The sequence below is a fragment of the Mauremys mutica genome, chromosome 1 (genome assembly GCF_020497125.1).
Source record: "Mauremys mutica isolate MM-2020 ecotype Southern chromosome 1, ASM2049712v1, whole genome shotgun sequence".
NCBI classification, from domain to species: domain Eukaryota; kingdom Metazoa; phylum Chordata; order Testudines; family Geoemydidae; genus Mauremys; species Mauremys mutica.
Genome location: NC_059072.1, coordinates 317,301,968 through 317,319,421, shown reverse-complemented (window position 1 = coordinate 317,319,421; position 17,454 = coordinate 317,301,968). Strand labels below are relative to the sequence as shown.

The window sequence follows — 17,454 nt, the reverse complement described above, 5'->3', positions numbered from 1 at the left end:
ATGCCTGTGTAGGGTCCAAAAATTGACGTCAGAGGTCGATGGTCTGTGAGAAGAGTAAACTTTCGCCCAAACAGGTACTGATGAAACTTCCGAATTCCAAAAACAATTCCTAATGCCTCACGTTCGATTTGGGCATAGTTAGTTTCTGCTTTGCTTAGAGTGCGTGAAGCAAAAGCAATAGGTCTCTCTTCTCTCGAAGGCATAATGTGTGACACGACTGCTCCCACTCCATAAGGGGAGGCATCGCAGGCCAATTGTAGGGGTAAGGATGGATCAAAGTGCGTTAGAACTTCAGAATTAAGCAATGCATCCTTAGCTTTGTTAAATGCAACATCACAGGCTTCAGTCCACTTACAGGCCTTGTTCTGCCCAAGGAGCTCATGAAGTGGTTTTAGCAGTGTGGCTAACTGTGACATGAACTTTCCATAGTAGTTCAGTAGTCCTAGAAACGAGCGCAGCTGGCTTACATTTCGAGGTGGGGGAGCCTCCACAATAGCTTTAACTTTTGCAGGGGCCTTATGAAGACCTGCAGAATCAATGATGTGTCCCAAATATTCAACAGAGGGCTTGAAGAATTCACACTTGTCTTTGCGAACTCGTAGGCCATACTCTTCCAGTCTTTGTAGGGTAGCCTCTAAATTCTTTAAGTGATCCTCTTCATTTCTTCCAGTGACCAGGATATCATCCAGATAGCACTGAACTCCTGACAAGCCACACAAGATCTGGTCCATAGCCCTCTGGAACAGGGCGGGAGCAGATGTTATTCCGAAGGGTAGACGACAGTATCGATAAAGCCCCTTATGAGTCACAATAGTCAACAGCTCTTGGGACTTTTCATCGACGTGCATCTGTAAATATGCTTGACTCAGATGAATCTTACTGAACTTTTGTCCCCCAGCCAGGCCTGCGAAGAGGTCATCGAAGCGGGGAAGCGGGTATTGCTCTGCACACAACACTGGGTTGACAGTGACTTTAAAATCACCGCAAATCCGGAGAGAGACATCTTTCTTCACTATTGGAACGATAGGAGTGGCCCATGAGCTATGGGTAACTGGTATTAGGACTCCATTGGTGACCAGGCGCTCCAGGTCTGCTTCAACTTTTGGCCTGATGGCATATGGCACAGTTCAGGCTTTCAGATATTTTGGTGGACTGTCAGGTTTAATGTTCAATGTCACAGTGATTCCCTTCATACTTCCCAAATCATCTCCAAAAACAGCAGCATGTTTCCTTAGTATAGGGGTTAGACTGGTTTCTTTTTTAGTCATCCGGTGCACTTCTGCCCAGTTCAGTTGAATCTTCCCAAGCCAAGACCTATCCATTAAGGCTGGGTAGTTACCTCTTACCACAAACAGTGGCAATTTAGCCACCTGTCCATTGAGCTCCACCTTAACATCAATAGTGCCCAGCATAGGCACAGCTTCTCCCGTATACGTCTTCAGAACAGTTTTTGTTGCCTTAAGCGGAAGATGCTGTAGCTTTTCTTTATACACAGTGTCGGAGATCAGTGAGACGGCTGCACCGGTGTCCAGTTTCATGCGTATACGTTTGCCATCCAATAACGGGGTTACCCAGTATTCATGTGAGCCCACTGCCAAAGACAAAACATGCAGTGGCACTTTCTCTTGCGCTGAGGTGTCACCTTGATCATCCTGGGTCTGCTCTAGGGTATGCAAGGTTCCTCTTTTTGTCGGCCAGACCACAGGCCTCCTTTTCTTTTGTTTACAGGCACACTCAATGTGTCCCTTTTTGCCACAGTGTCGACACACCAGCATTCCGATGCCTGGTGACCCGGCTTACCACAGCGGTAACATTCTTGACTCTGCACCGTTTTGTGGGTCAGTTCTTGTGACACTTTTTGCACCCTAGGGGATGCACCAATGTATTGCGCCTCCCTTGTAGCCAGTTCCATGGAGACAGCAATATCAACAGCCTTCTGTAAGGTAAGCTGAGCCTCTGTCAGTAGGCGCTTCCATATAGCTTCACTGTACAGGCCACACACTAACCTGTCACGCAGGGCATCATTTAACATCTCTTTAAATTCACAGTGTTCTGCTAGCTTTTTTAAAATGGCTACAAATTGTACAACTGTTTCATCTTCCTTTTGGTCTCTTTTGTGGAACCTATATCTTTCAGCAATTACCAGTGGTTTTGGGGAGAAATGGGACCCCAGGATTTCCACAATGTCACTGTAAGATTTATTCTCAGGCTTAACAGGGTGCAGTAAGCTGCGTAGCAGGGAGTAGGTTTTAGCCCCTACAACACTTAAGAATATTGGCACCTTCTTTGTTTCTGTAATGTCATTTGCAATACCAAAAAGCTCAAAACGCTCAGTATACACATGCCACTGCTCTATATTCTCATCAAAAGGTTCCAGTGGCCTGGTCAGAGTAGCCATGATTTTAGTTTCACTTTCACAGTCAGTGCAAACAAGCAGTATTTTTATTTGTTTGTTTTGTACCTTGACTTCTTACTTCCTTCTGTTACTGGAGCAGCACCAGGATCCCATCCATCGTCGCCACTTGTTATATCCTTGGGGGCAGCCGGTTTAGGAAGAAATCACTTGAGGCCAGACAGCTAACAAAACTACCATTTTATTTACAGACTCAGAGAACTCACCCAGCCGGCTGAAGCTGGCTGAGCTATCCCCTAATAATCTAACTCAGTTACCATAGGAACCAAAAACCATGACAACCAAATACACAACACAAAAGGGGTTCATGGACCCCAGTTTGTGAACCTCTGCATCCAGCAGTCAAATTCCTACATATTTGTATTCCTGTCAAAACAGACTTCTGTTTCATTGCTATTAAACATTTTCACTGTTTGCTTTTTTTCAGGTTCTGTCAACTTCTGGAGTCTGTTCAGTGGAATCCCCCTTACAGCAAGCTTCATACCTGTACGTTTGAGCAATGAATTTCAGAGGGCTAAGCTGTGTAGGACTGAGTGCAGCATGCTTCTTACAGTTCAAGATACACTCAGTATGGGGGAGGAGGGGAAATATTATTGCTTTGGTTTGTTTAATTATGGTAAGTACACATCTGCTCGTTTAGATTATGAGCATTCACATGTTGTAGGTTATTTCCATTATAATCAATATAGTATTATCATGCTGCATGAATTATTAGCTAACAACACAGCCTACATTAATGTTTGTCTCAGTCTAGAGTGAAATCCCACATCAGCAGTATTGCTGTCACTGCGGACGATTCCTTTATTTATGCAGCAGACGATGATGGATATGTGTATGTCTACAGCATCAAGGACTATGCCCTTCAGGACCCAGAGCGAGAACCACCAAAATGTGTGTCATGTGGATTGGGATTTTATATATTAAATATTTTTGTATTTGTATTTTTATATGTAAGTATAAAACATATTTTGGAACACGTGATCTGGGGGAAAGGGGTTTAAAAAACAAAGTCCTTCTCATGATCTACTTATACTTCTATTTCATTGTAATATATTAATCCCCTTTTTCCAGATCATGTATGCTCCAAAATGTTTATGCCTTAGCTTGTTCTTAGCATAGCTGAGTATGGTGACCATAGTTCCCATATAACTTTCTTAACAAAATTAATTCACTGTGGACCAAATGCAGGCAAATCTCAATAGAATTCAGTGGGAAGGAAGGACTGAGTAAAACCTGGATAAGGACTTCAGGATTTCATCTGGTGCAATGGTTCTCAACCTATTTACTATTACGGGCCACATATGCAGCTCTCTATCTGTTATGTGGGCTGCATCCACACAATATATATACTACCTGTACGGCCCTGAGGATGCCACATGGGTTCCAGCTGTGTACTGATTGGGCCACAAGCATCATGTGGGTTGTGGGTTGAGAACCACTGATCTGGTGACATTTATAACTGTGTATCTTAGTGGAAGCTACCTAGTAAAAGAAAACGGAGCAGTTTCAAAATACATCCAGGGTAAAGGTTTAACAACTTTGTTGCATTAGAAAAAAAAATTCCTTTAAAACCATGAATACTTTTTAATGTCCTTGCTTCTTAGGTAGTGGTTGGTTTACACCTGACACAGTGCAGTGTTCCTGTGTAGCAACATATTTGTGTATTAATCTGAATTATATGTATAATGCATATTTATTCTCTATATTGCTGTAGATGTGAATCATTGGAGAGCTCATGTAAATATAGTTTTATCGTAAGTACTATCTCATGTCTTTAACAGAATATTTTTTTATGTATAAATATACAAACCTGCACATGTGTTGCTTGATATAAATATAATTAGGTTTTATGTCTATTGTGGTAATACCTAAGAGTCTCAGTCATGAGTCAGGATCCCTGGTCCATCTTCCACTATTATACAATGATCATGTGCAGTAAATACTTTTCAAATTACATAAAAGACGGTTACTCACCGTAGTAACTGTTCTTCGAGATGTGTTGCTCCTATCCATTCCAGTCAGGTGTGTGCGCCGCGCGTGCACGGCTCTTCGGAACATTTTTACCCTAGCAACTCCGGCGGGCCGGCTGGGCGCCCCCTGGAGTGGCGCCGCTATAGCGCAGGATATATACCCCAGCCGGCCCGTCCGCTCCTCAGTTCCTTCTTGCCGGCTACTCCGACAGTGGGGAAGGAGGGCGGGTCTGGAATGGATAGGAGCAACACATCTCGAAGAACAACAGTTACTACGGTGAGTAACCGTCTTTTCTTCTTCGAGTGATTGCTCCTATGCATTCCAGTTAGGTGATTCCCAAGCCTTACATAGGCGGTGGGGTCGGAGTTAGATGTTGCAGAACGCAACCGCTAAGCCAGAGGCTGCAACAGCTCTGGACTCCTGGACCAATGAGGCAAAGGTGTGGACCGAGGACCAGATAGGTGTACAACACATCCCCCGAAAGGGAATGCGAGCCAGGAAGGCAGCTGAGAAGCGTGAGCCCTGGCGGAATGTGCAGCAAGGTGGCTCTATGGCATATGGGCCGAAACAGAAGAGGTGCAGATGCACAACGTCATTGAAGATGAAATCCTCTAGGAGGAGACAGGTATGCCCTTCGTCCGGTATGCTGGTACGATGAAGGTTTTGGGGGCGTTACGAGAGGGCTCAGTCCGCTAGATATAGATTGCGGACGCCCTGCAGATGTCGAAGGAGGGCAACCGTTGCTCTCCTTGCACAGAGAGTGGCTTCGGAAAGAAGACCGGAAGGAAGATATCCTGGTGGATATAAAAGGCCGACACCTCCTTAGGGAGGCAGGTCGGACGTGGTAATAACTGCCCTTGTCCTTGAGGAACACAGTATACCTTGGGCCTAATGTGAGAGTCTGAAGCTCGGAGACTCGTGTGGCCGCAGGAAAGACTACAGGAAACTGCCTTGCAGGACAGGTATATCAATGAGCATGTTGACATTGGCTCGAATAGGGCAGTCATAAAACTGGTTAGAACCAGATTGAAGAGCCAGGTTTATGGTGGGGCCCCACTGGGGGGGAGGTATAAACGCGCCAAGCCCTGAGGAACCAGATGGACTGGAGCGGGAGCTCGGCGGGAGAAACCGTGCGCGTTTCGGAGCAGCATGAGAAACGCTTCCACTCGGCCAGATACTTTAACCGAATGGACGATTTTATACCACCCCTGAGAATCCCGTAGAACCGAGGCCGAACAACGTAACTCGGATCGGTTTAGCCACGTAGGAGTCCTGCTGTGAGGTGCAGGGATTACAAGACCGGGTGGTGAAGGTTGTCGTGATTCCGCGTCATGGGGTCTGTGCCAAGAGGGTTGCTACCGACAGGTGTAGCAACATGGTGTGCCAGTGCTGCCCAGGTTACACTGGAGCGAACCCGATCCGGGGCGCTCTGTCCCTGCGGAGTTTGAGCAGGACCTTGTGAACCAGCGGGGACAGTGGACAGCGTACGGCAGATGGCTGATCCAGGGCCTCAGGAAAATCCTCCAAGACCGAGCCTGGGGAGAGGCCTTGGAACGAGGAGAATTTCTCTCTCTCTTTCCGTTCTCGCGAAAGCGAGGAGGGCTATGCGGGGGAAGACCCACTTCTGGAAAACGGAATAGATAAAGACGGGAGGAAACCACCACTTGTGAGACAGGAAGGATCTGCTGAGACGATCTGCCAGCTGAATCGCCTGGTACACAAGGCAGACTGCTCTCAGCTCTCGGACATTGATGTGTAAGGCCAGCTCTTGCGCTGACCGAAGGCCGTGAGTGCGAAACTACACCAGGTGCGCACCCAGCCGAGAGATGGGCTGTCTGTCATGAGGGACCCCGAGGGGTGAATGAAACAGCATCCCCGGATACACCGGGGAGGACGCCGACTCCCGGTCGAGGGAGCCTAGGCTGCTCGGGGGAAACGAGACGACCACGAGTAAGCCATCTCTGCCCGGGTGGCACCCCCAGGTGAGCCATGATTGGAGTGAACAGAGGCAAAGCCTGGTATGTTTAGTTGCAAATGTGTAGACAGCCATGTGACTCAGGAAACCGAGGCAAGAGCGAGCCCAAGTTGGCGGGAAGGTCCGTAGACCTTGTACAATTGTTACCCTCGCCTGAAACCAAAGCTGAGGAAAGCAGGCTCTGGCGAGTCTGGAGTCCAGGACGGCCCCAATGAATTCCCTTCCCTATATGGGAATCAGAGTGGATTTTACTATTGATCATCAGGCCTAGACACAGGAATAGGTTCGTGTCGATGCCCACATGACTGGTACTTTGGGCCCGGGGGTTCTTCGAATGAGCCACTCGTCTAGACACGGAGAACGTGTATCAGACGGTGGCGAAGAAAGGCGGCGACTACAGCCATGCACCTTGAATACCCCTGGGCTGTATAGAGGCCAACCGGGAGGGCCGTATACTGGGAATAACGATGGTAGGCCCCAAACCGAGGGTACCTTCTGTGTGGAAGAGAAATGGCAACGTGAAAAACACGCGCCCTTCATATCGAGGGCGGTGTACCAGTCTCCGGGATCCCAGGATGGGATGACGGTCACCCTGGGTACCATGCGGAACTCATCTGCATCGTGACTTGTTGAGTTCCTGCAGGCCTAGGATAGGTCTGAGACCTCCCTTCGCTTAGGGGAATAGGCTTCGCCCTTAGGTACCTCCTGTATAGCTCCGATGAGGAGGAGCGTCCGCACCTCTTGCCAGAGGAATCGCTCGTGAGAGGGGTCCTTAGGAGGGGCGAGGATGGGTAGGCTTTTGCCCCATTGGTGGTCAGAAGGACCCTAATTCTGGCTCCTTTGGGGTGCGGCTTGATGGCCACGACCGTGTAAGCCACGCCCGCTGGCCATGTCCTGACCTTGTCAAGGCGCAGGGTAAGAGCGGAGGTTGGGGACGGAAACGTCGGCGCTGAATTACCGGTGTGTGTATGCCGAGAGAGAGAGAGAGCAAAGTGACCCTGCTGGCCTTTAGGTTCTGCAGCCTAGGGCCAGTGTTGTCAGAGAACAGGCCTGTGCCATTGAAGGGCAAGTCCCGTATAGCGTGCCGCAGCTGCGAGGGAAGGCTCGATAAATGGAGCCCTGAAACGCGCCGCGTGGCAACACCCGAGGCCAGAGTCATGGTAGCGGAGTCAGCTGCGTCCAACGAGGCCTGGAGGGAAGCTCTCTCCAGCTCCGTCCTTTGCTGCAGGAGGGCATTGAACTCTTGACGGGAGTTCCGAAGAACCGACTTTGTAAATTTGCCCACCGCCACCCACAGTAGCGGATAAGCAGGGCTTGCTGGTTCGCTACACGAAGTTGCAGGGCCCCCTCCGGGTACATCTCATGGCCCAGTAAGACCACACGCCCAGCCTCTTTGGATTTAGGGGCTGGTCGCATTTCGATTAGAGGAGGGCCGGAGGGGTATGTTCCTGCCCTCGCCTCATCTGGGGAGGAGGAAGAAGAAAGGCCCGGGACAAGCGGGTCCTGTGTGGGCTCGAGCTCCTGGACAACCTCCTGATCCGGTGGGATCTGGGAGCCCGGTGCCGAACCGGGGGTTGCTCTGTACCGGTCGGACGGGGACGACTAATTGTCACCTCTGGAACCCAGAGCTCGGAGGGAACGGAGCGAGATGGGATCACCGGTACGCCTCTGGCGTGGTAGTACACCCACGGCGTCCAGAATGACCACTGATAGGTCTCCTCGAAGACTCTGGAGGGCACATCGGAAAACAGAGTGCTACGCATATGAAGTGTCCGCACGGGACGACACTGATGCGTGGCTGGATGGCCCTGGAGGAGCTGAAAGCTCTTGGTAGAGTCTCCGTCTGTAACTGACGTCGCTCGATGCGGCACCGGGGATCGGTACCGGTAGACAGACCGGTACCGAGAACGGGACCTCCCACCGAAGCTGTGCCGGGCGGTCGACCGAGGGTGCGAGGCTCGATGATCAGGAGTGGCTACGAGCGTCCCGGTGCCTGGGGCTTGATCGGAGCCGAGACCTAGATCGGTGACGGGACCGAGAACATCTGCGGGACTGCGACTCTGAACGGTGCCGCTGTGCGGTGCCGAGGTAGGGTGGTCTGATCAAGGCAGGCTTGCCCATCGACTATGTAACCCCCACCGGCGGTGCCGGGGGTTGAGGCAGCGTAGATGCTGTCGTTGCAATCAGCCCCCTCGCCGTGGACACTGTCTCCGGCGTGGAGGGAATAGTGAGCTCGACCATAGCTGGCACCCCGGATGCAGCTTCATAGCGAGCTCGACTACAGTCCGTACCGGGGAGTGTTCCAGCACCAGACTTGACGGCTTTTGCCTGGCCGGAGTTAATGGTGCGGGCATTGTCGGTGCCGCGGTAGACATCGGTGCCGGGCGATCCGACGGAGCATAGCGCTCGGCTGCGGAGCAGGTGGCTCGGACGCAGCTTCAGGGCGAGCTCGACCATGGTCCGTACCAGGGAGCTTTCCGGCACCGGACTCGACGGCTCTTGCCTGGCCGGAGTTAATGGTGCGGACATTGACGGTGCCGCGGCAGACATCGGTGCCGGGCGATCCCACTGAACATAGCGCTCGGCTGCGGAGCAGGCGGCTCGGACGCAGCTTCCTAGCGAGCTCGACCACGGTCCGTACCGGGGAGCTTACCAGCACCGGACTCGACGGCTCTTGCCTGGCCGGAGCTAACAGTGTGGATACTGTCGGTGCCGCGGCAGACATCGGTGCCGGGCGATCCGGCTGAACATCGCGCTCGACTGCGGAGCAGGCGGCTCGGGCGCAGCTTCCGGGCGAGCTCGACCACGGTGTGTACCGGGGAGCTTTCCGGCACCTGACTCGACGGCTCTTGCCTGGCCGGAGTGAAAGGTGCGGATATTGTCGGTGCCACGGCAGACATCGGTGCCGGGCGATCCGACGGAGCATAGCGCTCGGCTGCGGAGCAGGCGGCTCGGACGCAGCTTCAGAGCGAGCTCGACCACGGTCCGTACCGGGGAGCTTTCCAGCACCGGACTCGACGGCTCTTGCCTGACCGGAGTGAAAGGTGCGGATATTGTCAGTGCCACGGCAGACATCGGTGCCGGGCGATCCGACTGAGCATAGCGCTCGGCTGCGGAGCAGGCGGCTCGGACGCAGCTTCCGGGCGAGCTCGACCACGGTGCGTACCGGGGAGCTTTCCAGCACCGGACTCGACGGCTCTTGCCTGGCCGGAGTAACTCTTCATCCTCCAGGAGAGAGGTCCATGCCGAGGGTACGTCGGAGTCAGCGACGGTGGTGCCAGGAGGCCTTGGCGGCACCGGCGGTCCGGTGCCGAGGGAGCGTGCCGTGAAAACTAACTAGCGCTCGGCGCCGAGAGCGGAGAAGCAAGAGCTGCCTCCCTCAGGAGCTGTTTAAAACGAAAGCCCCGCTCCCCTTTGTTCGCGGATTAAGGGCCTCACAAATGCGGCACTTATCTGTGAGGTAAGATCCCTCGAGGCACTTAGGAGAAGATCTCTTGTCGGCAGCGGCTTGTGGCCGGCCGAGCATTAGAAAACCCTGTGGACCGGGCATCGGACCCGGCCCCGGGTGAGGGGAAGGGGATAAACCCCAACCCCTGTAAAATAAATACACTATACTATTCTACAAACAAACAGAGTTAACTACACCTATAAACAGAACGAGAGAAAACTACGAGTAGCTAGGGAAGTGGAGGTCAGCTGAGCTGTGCTCCACTGTTCCAACGGCCGTCACGGGCGGAAAGAAGGAACTGAGGAGCGGACGAGCCGGCTGGGGTATATATCCTGCGCTATAGCGGCGCCACTCCAGGGAGCGCCCAGCCGGCCCGCCGGAGTTGCTAGGGTAAAAATCTTCCGAAGAGCCGTGCACGCGCGGCGCGCACACCTAACTGGAATGCATAGGAGCAATCACTCGAAGAAGAACAACAGTTACTACGGTGAGTAACTGTCTTTTCTCCTTCGAGTGATTGCTCCTATGCATTCCAGTCAGGTGATTCCCAAGCCTTACCTAGGCGGTGGGGTCGGAGTGAGACGTGGCAGAGTGTAAGACTGCGGAGCCGAAGGCTGCATCGTCTCTGGATTGCTGCACCAACGCGTAGTGGGAAGCGAAGGTGTGGACAGAAGACCAGGTGGCCGCTCTACAAATGTCCTGGATGGGGACATGGGCTAGGAAGGCGGCCGACGAGGCATGCGCTCTCGTCGAGTGAGCGGTCAGGCGACATGATGGCACGCAAGCAAGCTCGTAGCATGTCCGGATACATGCCGTCACCCAGGAGGAAATCCGCTGCGAGGAGACCAGCTCGCCTTTCATGCGATCGGCAACCACTACAAACAGCTGGGTCGAACGCCGGAAGGGCTTCGTCCGCTCGATATAAAAAGTGAGGGCCCTGCGGACGTCCAGGGTGTGAAGCTGTTGCTCACGAGGTGAGGCGTGCGGCTTCGGGAAGAAGACCGGAAGGAAGATCTCCTGATTAAGGTGAAAGGCCGACACCACCTTAGGGAGGAAGGCCGGGTGTGGTCGAAGCTGCACCTTGTCTCCGTGGAAGACGGTGTATGGTGGACTAACCATTAGGGCACGGAGCTCAGAGACTCGCCTTGCCGATGTAATTGCGATGAGGAAGGCTGTCTTCCAGGAGAGAGAGAGAGTAGAGAGCACGTGGCCAGGGGCTCAAAGGGCGGTCCCATCAGCTTGGCCAGAACGAGGTTTAAATCCCAGGTCGGAGTAGGACGCCGCACCGGCGGGTACAAGCGGTCCAGGCCTTTAAGGAAGCGGGAAACCATCTGGTTAGCGAAGATGGAACGACCCTCTATGGATGGACGAAAGGCGGACACGGCTGCCAGGTGCACCTTCAAGGAGGAGACTGCAAGACCTTGCTCCTTAAGGTACCAGAGATAGTCCAGGATGGTAGGGATAGGGACTACGAAGGGATTGAGGCCTCGTTGATCACACCAGAGCGCGAAACGCTTCCATTTCGCGAGGCAGGTGGAGCGAGTGGAAGGCTTTCTGCTCTCTAGCAGGACTTGCTGCACTGCTGCCGAACAGTCCCTCTCTGCGTGGGTCAGCCACGCAGGTACCAAGCTGTAAGATGGAGGGACTGTAGGTTCGGGTGACAGAGCCTGCCGAAGTTCTGCGTGATAAGGTCCGGCCATAACGGGAGGGGCATGGGATCCCGAACGGAGAGCTCGAGCAGCAGGGTGTACCAGTGCTGCCTCGGCCAGGCCGGAGCGACGAGTATGATGTGGGCCCTGTCCCTCTGAAGCTTCAATAGCACTCGGTGTACGAGCGGGAACGGAGGGAAGGCGTAGAGGAGGTGATCCGTCCAGGAGCAGAGGAATGCGTCCGACAGGGAGCCTGGGGAGCGACCCTGGTATGAGCAAAACAGATGGCACTTCCTGTTCTCCTTGGAGGCAAACAGGTCTATCTGGGGAAACCCCCACCTCCGGAAAATTGTGTGCACCACATCCGGACGAAGAGACCACTCGTGTGAGAGGAACGACTTGCTGAGATGGTCGGCCAGCGTGTTCTGCACTCCTGGAAGAAATGAAGCTTCCAGGTGAATGGAGTGGGTCACGCAGAAGTCCCACAGGAGCATCGCTTCTGTGCAGAGGAGGGAGGAGTGGGCTCCGCCCTGCTTGTTCACGTAGAACATTGCCGTCGTGTTGTCCGTGAAGACTGCCACGCAGCGGCCTTGCAGACGGGCACGGAAGGTGTGACACGCTAGGCGGATCGCTCGCAGCTCCCGGACATTGATGTGGAGAGCGAGCTCCTGGGGGGACCAGAGACCCTGGGTGTGAAGGTTGCCCAGGTGAGCCCCCCATCCCAACGCCGAGGCATCCGTGGTCAAGGTGACGGACGGGCGAGGAGGATGGAACGGGACTCCTGCACACACGACCTCTGGGTTCAGCCAGCGAGTGTCGGCTTTGTGACGGTGACTACCATGTCTATTGAGTCGCAGTGCGGGCGGTATACCGACGCCAGCCAAGATTGAAAGGGGCGAAGGCGGAGCCTCGCGTACGCCGTGACGAACGTACAGGACGCCATGTGGCCCAGGAGGCGCAGGCAGGACCGAACCGTTGTCGTGGGAAAGGTGAGAAGGTCCTGGATGATGGATACCATCGTCTGGTGCCGAGAGCGTGGGAGGCAGGCCCTGGCCAAAGTGGAGTCGAGGACCGCTCCGATGAACTCCACCCGCTGTGATGGAGCTAGAGTGGACTTCTCGGCATTGATGAGAAGGGATAGTATCTCTGACATCTGGTCCTTTACCAGGTGTCGGGATGTCCCGCGAACCAGCCAGTCGTCGAGATATGGGTATACATGAATGCGACGACGGCGGAGGGCTGCAGCAACTACTGCCATGCATTTGGTGAAGACCCTCGGCGCGGTGGACAGGCCGAAGGGTAGCACCGCAAACTGGTAGTGCGCACCGTTGACCACGAAACGCAGGTAGCGTCGATGGGGAGGGTAAATCGTGATATGGAAGTACGCGTCCTTCATATCGAGGGCGGCAAACCAGTCTCCCGGATCCAGGGAGGGAATGATGGTCCCCAGGGTGACCATGCGAAACTTGAGCTTGAGCACATACGCGTTGAGCTCCCGGAGGTCCAATATGGGTCGGAGACCTCCTTTCGCCTTGGGGATGAGAAAATATCGGGAATAGAATCCCCTGCCCTGCATGTCGTGAGGCACCTCCTCTATGGCACCCAAGCTCAACAGAGTCTCGACCTCTTGTAGGAGGATTTGCTCATGAGAGGGGTCCCTGAAGAGGGACAGGGAAGGCGGGTGGGAAGGAGGGGGCGAAACAAATTGAAGGCGGTAACCAGACTGGATTGTACGAAGCACCCAGCTGTCCGATGTTATTTGGGACCACGCCGGAAGAAAGTGGGAAAGGCGGTTGCAAAATAAACGGGAAGGATCTGGTACAGAGACTGATGGGCCGTCCTCGGGCGTCCCATCAAAAGGCCTGTTTGGGCCCTTGAGGGGCCTTGGAAGGCGCCTGGCTCTGGTTGCGCCTGTTGCCCGACGGTCTATGGCGACTCAGGCCGGGACGCCGGCTATTGTAGGGTCGCGACCTAGGCTGGTTAAATGGCCGGTAGGGTTGCTGCTGGAAGGACCTTCGCTGGGTAGCTGGTGTGTGCATACCCAGAGTGCGAATGGCTATGCGACCGTCCTTCAGGGTCTGAATTCTGGAATCCGTCTTTTCAGAAAACAGACCCTGAGTGTCGAAGGGTAGGTCCTGCAAGGTGTACTGCACCTCCGGTGGCAATGTGGAGGACCGCAACCAGGAGATGCGCCTCATGGTTACTCCTGAGGCCAGGGTTCTAGCACCTGAGTCCGCGGAGTCCAGAGCGGCCTGGATGGAGGACCTGGAGGACTTCTTGCCCTCTTCCAGGAGGGCCGTGAACTCTTGGCGCGAGGCTGTTGGGATCAGCTCTGCGAATTTCGCCAGGGACACCAAGATGTCAAAGGTGTATCTGGCGAGGAGGGCCATTTGGTTGGCAATTCGGAGCTGGAGACCCCCTGCCGAATAGACCTTTCGGCCCAACAGATCCATGCGCCTCGCTTCCCTGGACTTCGGCGCTGGAGCTGGCTGACCATGCCTCTCCCTGTCGTTGACCGACTGGACCGCGAGTGAGTCTGGTGCAGGATGGGTGTATAAGTACTCGTACCCCGTGGGGGGGACGGAGTACTTCCTTTCGACACCGCGGGCGGTGGGAGGGACGGACGCTGGTGACTGCCAGATGGTAGTGGCGTTCTTCTGAATAGTGCGGATGAATGGCAAGGCCACCCCCACTGGAGCCTCAGCTCCAATTACATTTGTCACTGGGTCCTCGTCCTCAGTGACCTCCGCTACCGGGAGGTCGATAGCCTTCGCCACCCTGCGAAGAAGGTCCTGGTGGGCCCGCAAGTCAATAGGTGGAGGGTCTGCCGTAGAAGCCCCCGCCACCGCCTCGTCTGGTGAAGATGACGAGGACAGACCTTGGACCACCGCCTCCGCAAGTGGGTCCTCTATGGGGTGGGCAGCTGACTCAGACCGTGGATGCTCCGCGGGATCAGGCGGTAACTGGGCCTCACCCGGTGATGGGGGCGGCCTGCTGACAGTGGCCTTCGGAGGCTGGGGTCCGCTGGGGGCAAGGTAGCCCTTGAGCTCCGTATTGGGCCCAGGGGACCCAAAAACCCCACTGCTGTGCCCCGTGGACTTGTCCGTGCGGGGCCGCCTGGAGATGGCCATAGCTGTCTGCCCGCGAAGCGACCGATGAGTGACGGGATGGCCACGGAGGTGCGGAGGCGCTGACGGACTGCGCCGTCGAAACTGGCAACCTGTCCCCGGATGGTGCCGAGGGTCGGTGCCGGTCGTCGCGGTACCGAGATGGCGAACGAGACCATCGACTGCCGCGGTGTCGGGAGCTCGACCGGTGCCGGGAGCTCGACCGGGATCTCGACCGGCGGTGCCGGGAGTGGCTTCTGGAGTCACGGTGCCGGGAACGGTGCCGGGAATCGGACTTTCTGCGGTGCCGACGGGACGGTGATCGGGACCGGGAGCGTCTCCGGGAGTGCGACCGGTACCGCGATGTTGAGCGGTACCGGGACTGCGACCGGCGTCGAGAAGGTGAACGGTACCGCGATGGAGAGCGGTGCTGGGACCTGGAGCGGCGCGACGGTGACCATCTTCGGGACCGGGAGCGAGACCGAGTCCTGGAGCGCCGTCTATCCCATCCGTCAGGGGAAGGGGGCCGCATCATAGCCGGCTTGCCCGCTGACTTAACAGCCCACACCGGCGGTGCCAGGGGCTGGAGGCTTGGTGCCTCTGTGAGCTCTATGAGCTCTCTCGCCGTCGAGAATGTCTCGGGCATGGATGGGAGCTGTAGCTCGACCGCGGTCGGCACCGGGGAGCATGGTGGTACCGGACTCAACGGCCCTTGCGGCGCCGGAGTCAACGGTACGGTGCACGGTCTGTGCACCGCCACAGCCGGTACCGGAGGCGTCGGTGATGGCTGGGCTACTGGTCCCGAAGGCTGCGGCTGCGAGGTCGCCTTCGCCGGCTTACGCTTTCTTGACGGGGAGAGGGAACGGTGCCGGGTCGCCGGTGCCGCTCGCGGAGGCTGAGGAGCCTCGGTACTGGATCAGCTCGGGGCCGCTGGTGCGCTGCGCGCCGATGATGACTTCGGCGCCGGCGGGGTAGGTGCCGGGGGCTGGAGCGTTGCCTCCATGAGGAGCTGTTTCAAACGACTGTCCCGCTCCTTTCTCGTTCGAGGTTTAAAAGCCGTGCAGATGGGGCACTTATCTGGACGGTGAGTCTCCCCGAGGCAGCGCAGGCAGGAGTCGTGCGGATCCCCGACCGGCATGTGCCGCTGGCAAGTCGCACAGGGCTTAAACCCCGGTGCCTTGGGCATGAGCCCGCACCGGTTGCGGAAGAAGAGGGGTAAAGCCCCCTTATTCCCTTATCCTAAACTATAACTAACTAACTTATTCAACTATCTAACAACTAAGTACTTAACAACTATATACATACAAAGGTAGAGAAACGCCAGGGCTGTGGAGGACAGAGAGCACTCCACTGTTCCAACTGGCCGTCACGGGCGGTAAGAAGGAACTGAGGAGCGGACGGGCCGGCTGGGGTATATATCCAGTGCCATAGCGGCGCCACTCCAGGGGGCGCCCAGCCGGCCCGCCGGAGTTGCTAGGGTAAAAATGTTCCGAAGAGCCGTGCACGCACGGCGCGCACACCTGACTGGAATGCATAGGAGCAATCACTCGAAGAAGAAACTCATTTATGGTTCACTTCAGTATCATTCAGCACTATCAGAACTATACTGTATCAGATATTGCTTTGAGCTGTAATCCCTTGAAACAATTAATACTGTAGCAGCATTCACATTAAACTTTAGCATTGGCAGAAATGACCCATGTAGACAATTTGTAACACAAGAAGTTTCTAATGACAAAATGTAAATGACATGGTGTCATAAGTCTTTAGTTATATATGGTGCTTAAGTAGATTTGTTCTGATTATCACTTTCATTTTGATAGAGTAGAGGTGGTTGATGAAGAAAAAGTCCTGCTTTCCTCTTCTATTGATTGTACCGTTCGTCTGTGGAGTCTGGATGGAGAGTACATTGGTAAGGATTATCATAGAATATCAGGGTTGGAAGGGACCTCAGGAGATCATCTAGTCCAACCCCCTGCTCAAAACAGGACAAATCCCTAGACAGTTGTTTTTTTTTAACCCTGTTCCCTAAATGGTCCCCTCAAGGATTGAACTCACAACCCTGGGTTTAGCAGGCCAATGCTCAAACCCCTGAGCTATCCCTACAAAAAGAGCATAGCTATGATAGTTAACTTTAAAAAGGAGTGGCATACAACAAAAATATCTACTCAAGTAGCCCCTATGGACATTCATAAACTCCCATGCTGCTGTAGCCATAGGCTAATAAATTATCTTAGCCAGAGGATTCTCAGCTCACAGTGGAGTATTTCATGTTAGGATTTACATGTTTTCTGGTATAAGCAAGCCCTGTTTCAGTTCTACATGGGCTACGTTTGGCTCATGAGGCAAGATTTGCCCACCCCTGAAATAGGTGCTCTATTTTTTATTCCCAGTGAAAGCCAGCAGTGGCATTAAAATAGTGTATGATAAAACTGCTTTCCAATACAGAGCTTTCTAAGGAGGTAGAGTATGGCCAAACCATATTTAGAAGTGGCTGTCCTTCAGTTCAAAGCACCAAAGGTTAGATTTTAAGGTATTTACATGCCTAAAGATGCAAACAGGCTCCTAGTGGGGGATTTTGCAATCAATAGGAGTTAGGTGCATAGGCACTTTTGAAAATTCCATTACATGCTAGCTGCATATTTAGACAATTAAAATACTTTTAAAAAAATCTATCCCTAAGTGCCTGATCCAACACACCCATTCAAGCAAACATATATTTTGATTGGCCTTAGAGGCATTGGATCAGACCCTTAAAATCTTCTGACAAACTACCTTGCAATTAAGGACTTTTCTGGTTAGTTTATTTCATCCACAAAAGTTTTTAAACCACAACTGCTCTTCCAAGACAAAATTTCTTTTCAATGTTCTTCCCAGCAGCAGAAGTTTGTATA

The 17,454-nt window shown here is 54.0% G+C and overlaps 1 protein-coding gene across 3 annotated transcripts in view; it reads left to right on the top strand.

The window, feature by feature from the left end:
• The window catches only part of LOC123370131 (WD repeat-containing protein 49-like), a 90,200-nt gene that overhangs the window by 67,456 nt on the left and 5,290 nt on the right, over positions 1–17,454 (top strand). For all 3 annotated transcript variants that reach the window (XM_045016395.1, XM_045016387.1, XM_045016403.1), the window contains 4 exons: positions 2,841–2,899; positions 3,163–3,304; positions 4,128–4,167; positions 16,384–16,472. In XM_045016395.1, coding sequence (XP_044872330.1) covers positions 2,841–2,899; positions 3,163–3,304; positions 4,128–4,167; positions 16,384–16,472 — 330 coding nt within the window. The remainder of the gene's footprint in view (positions 1–2,840; positions 2,900–3,162; positions 3,305–4,127; positions 4,168–16,383; positions 16,473–17,454) is intronic.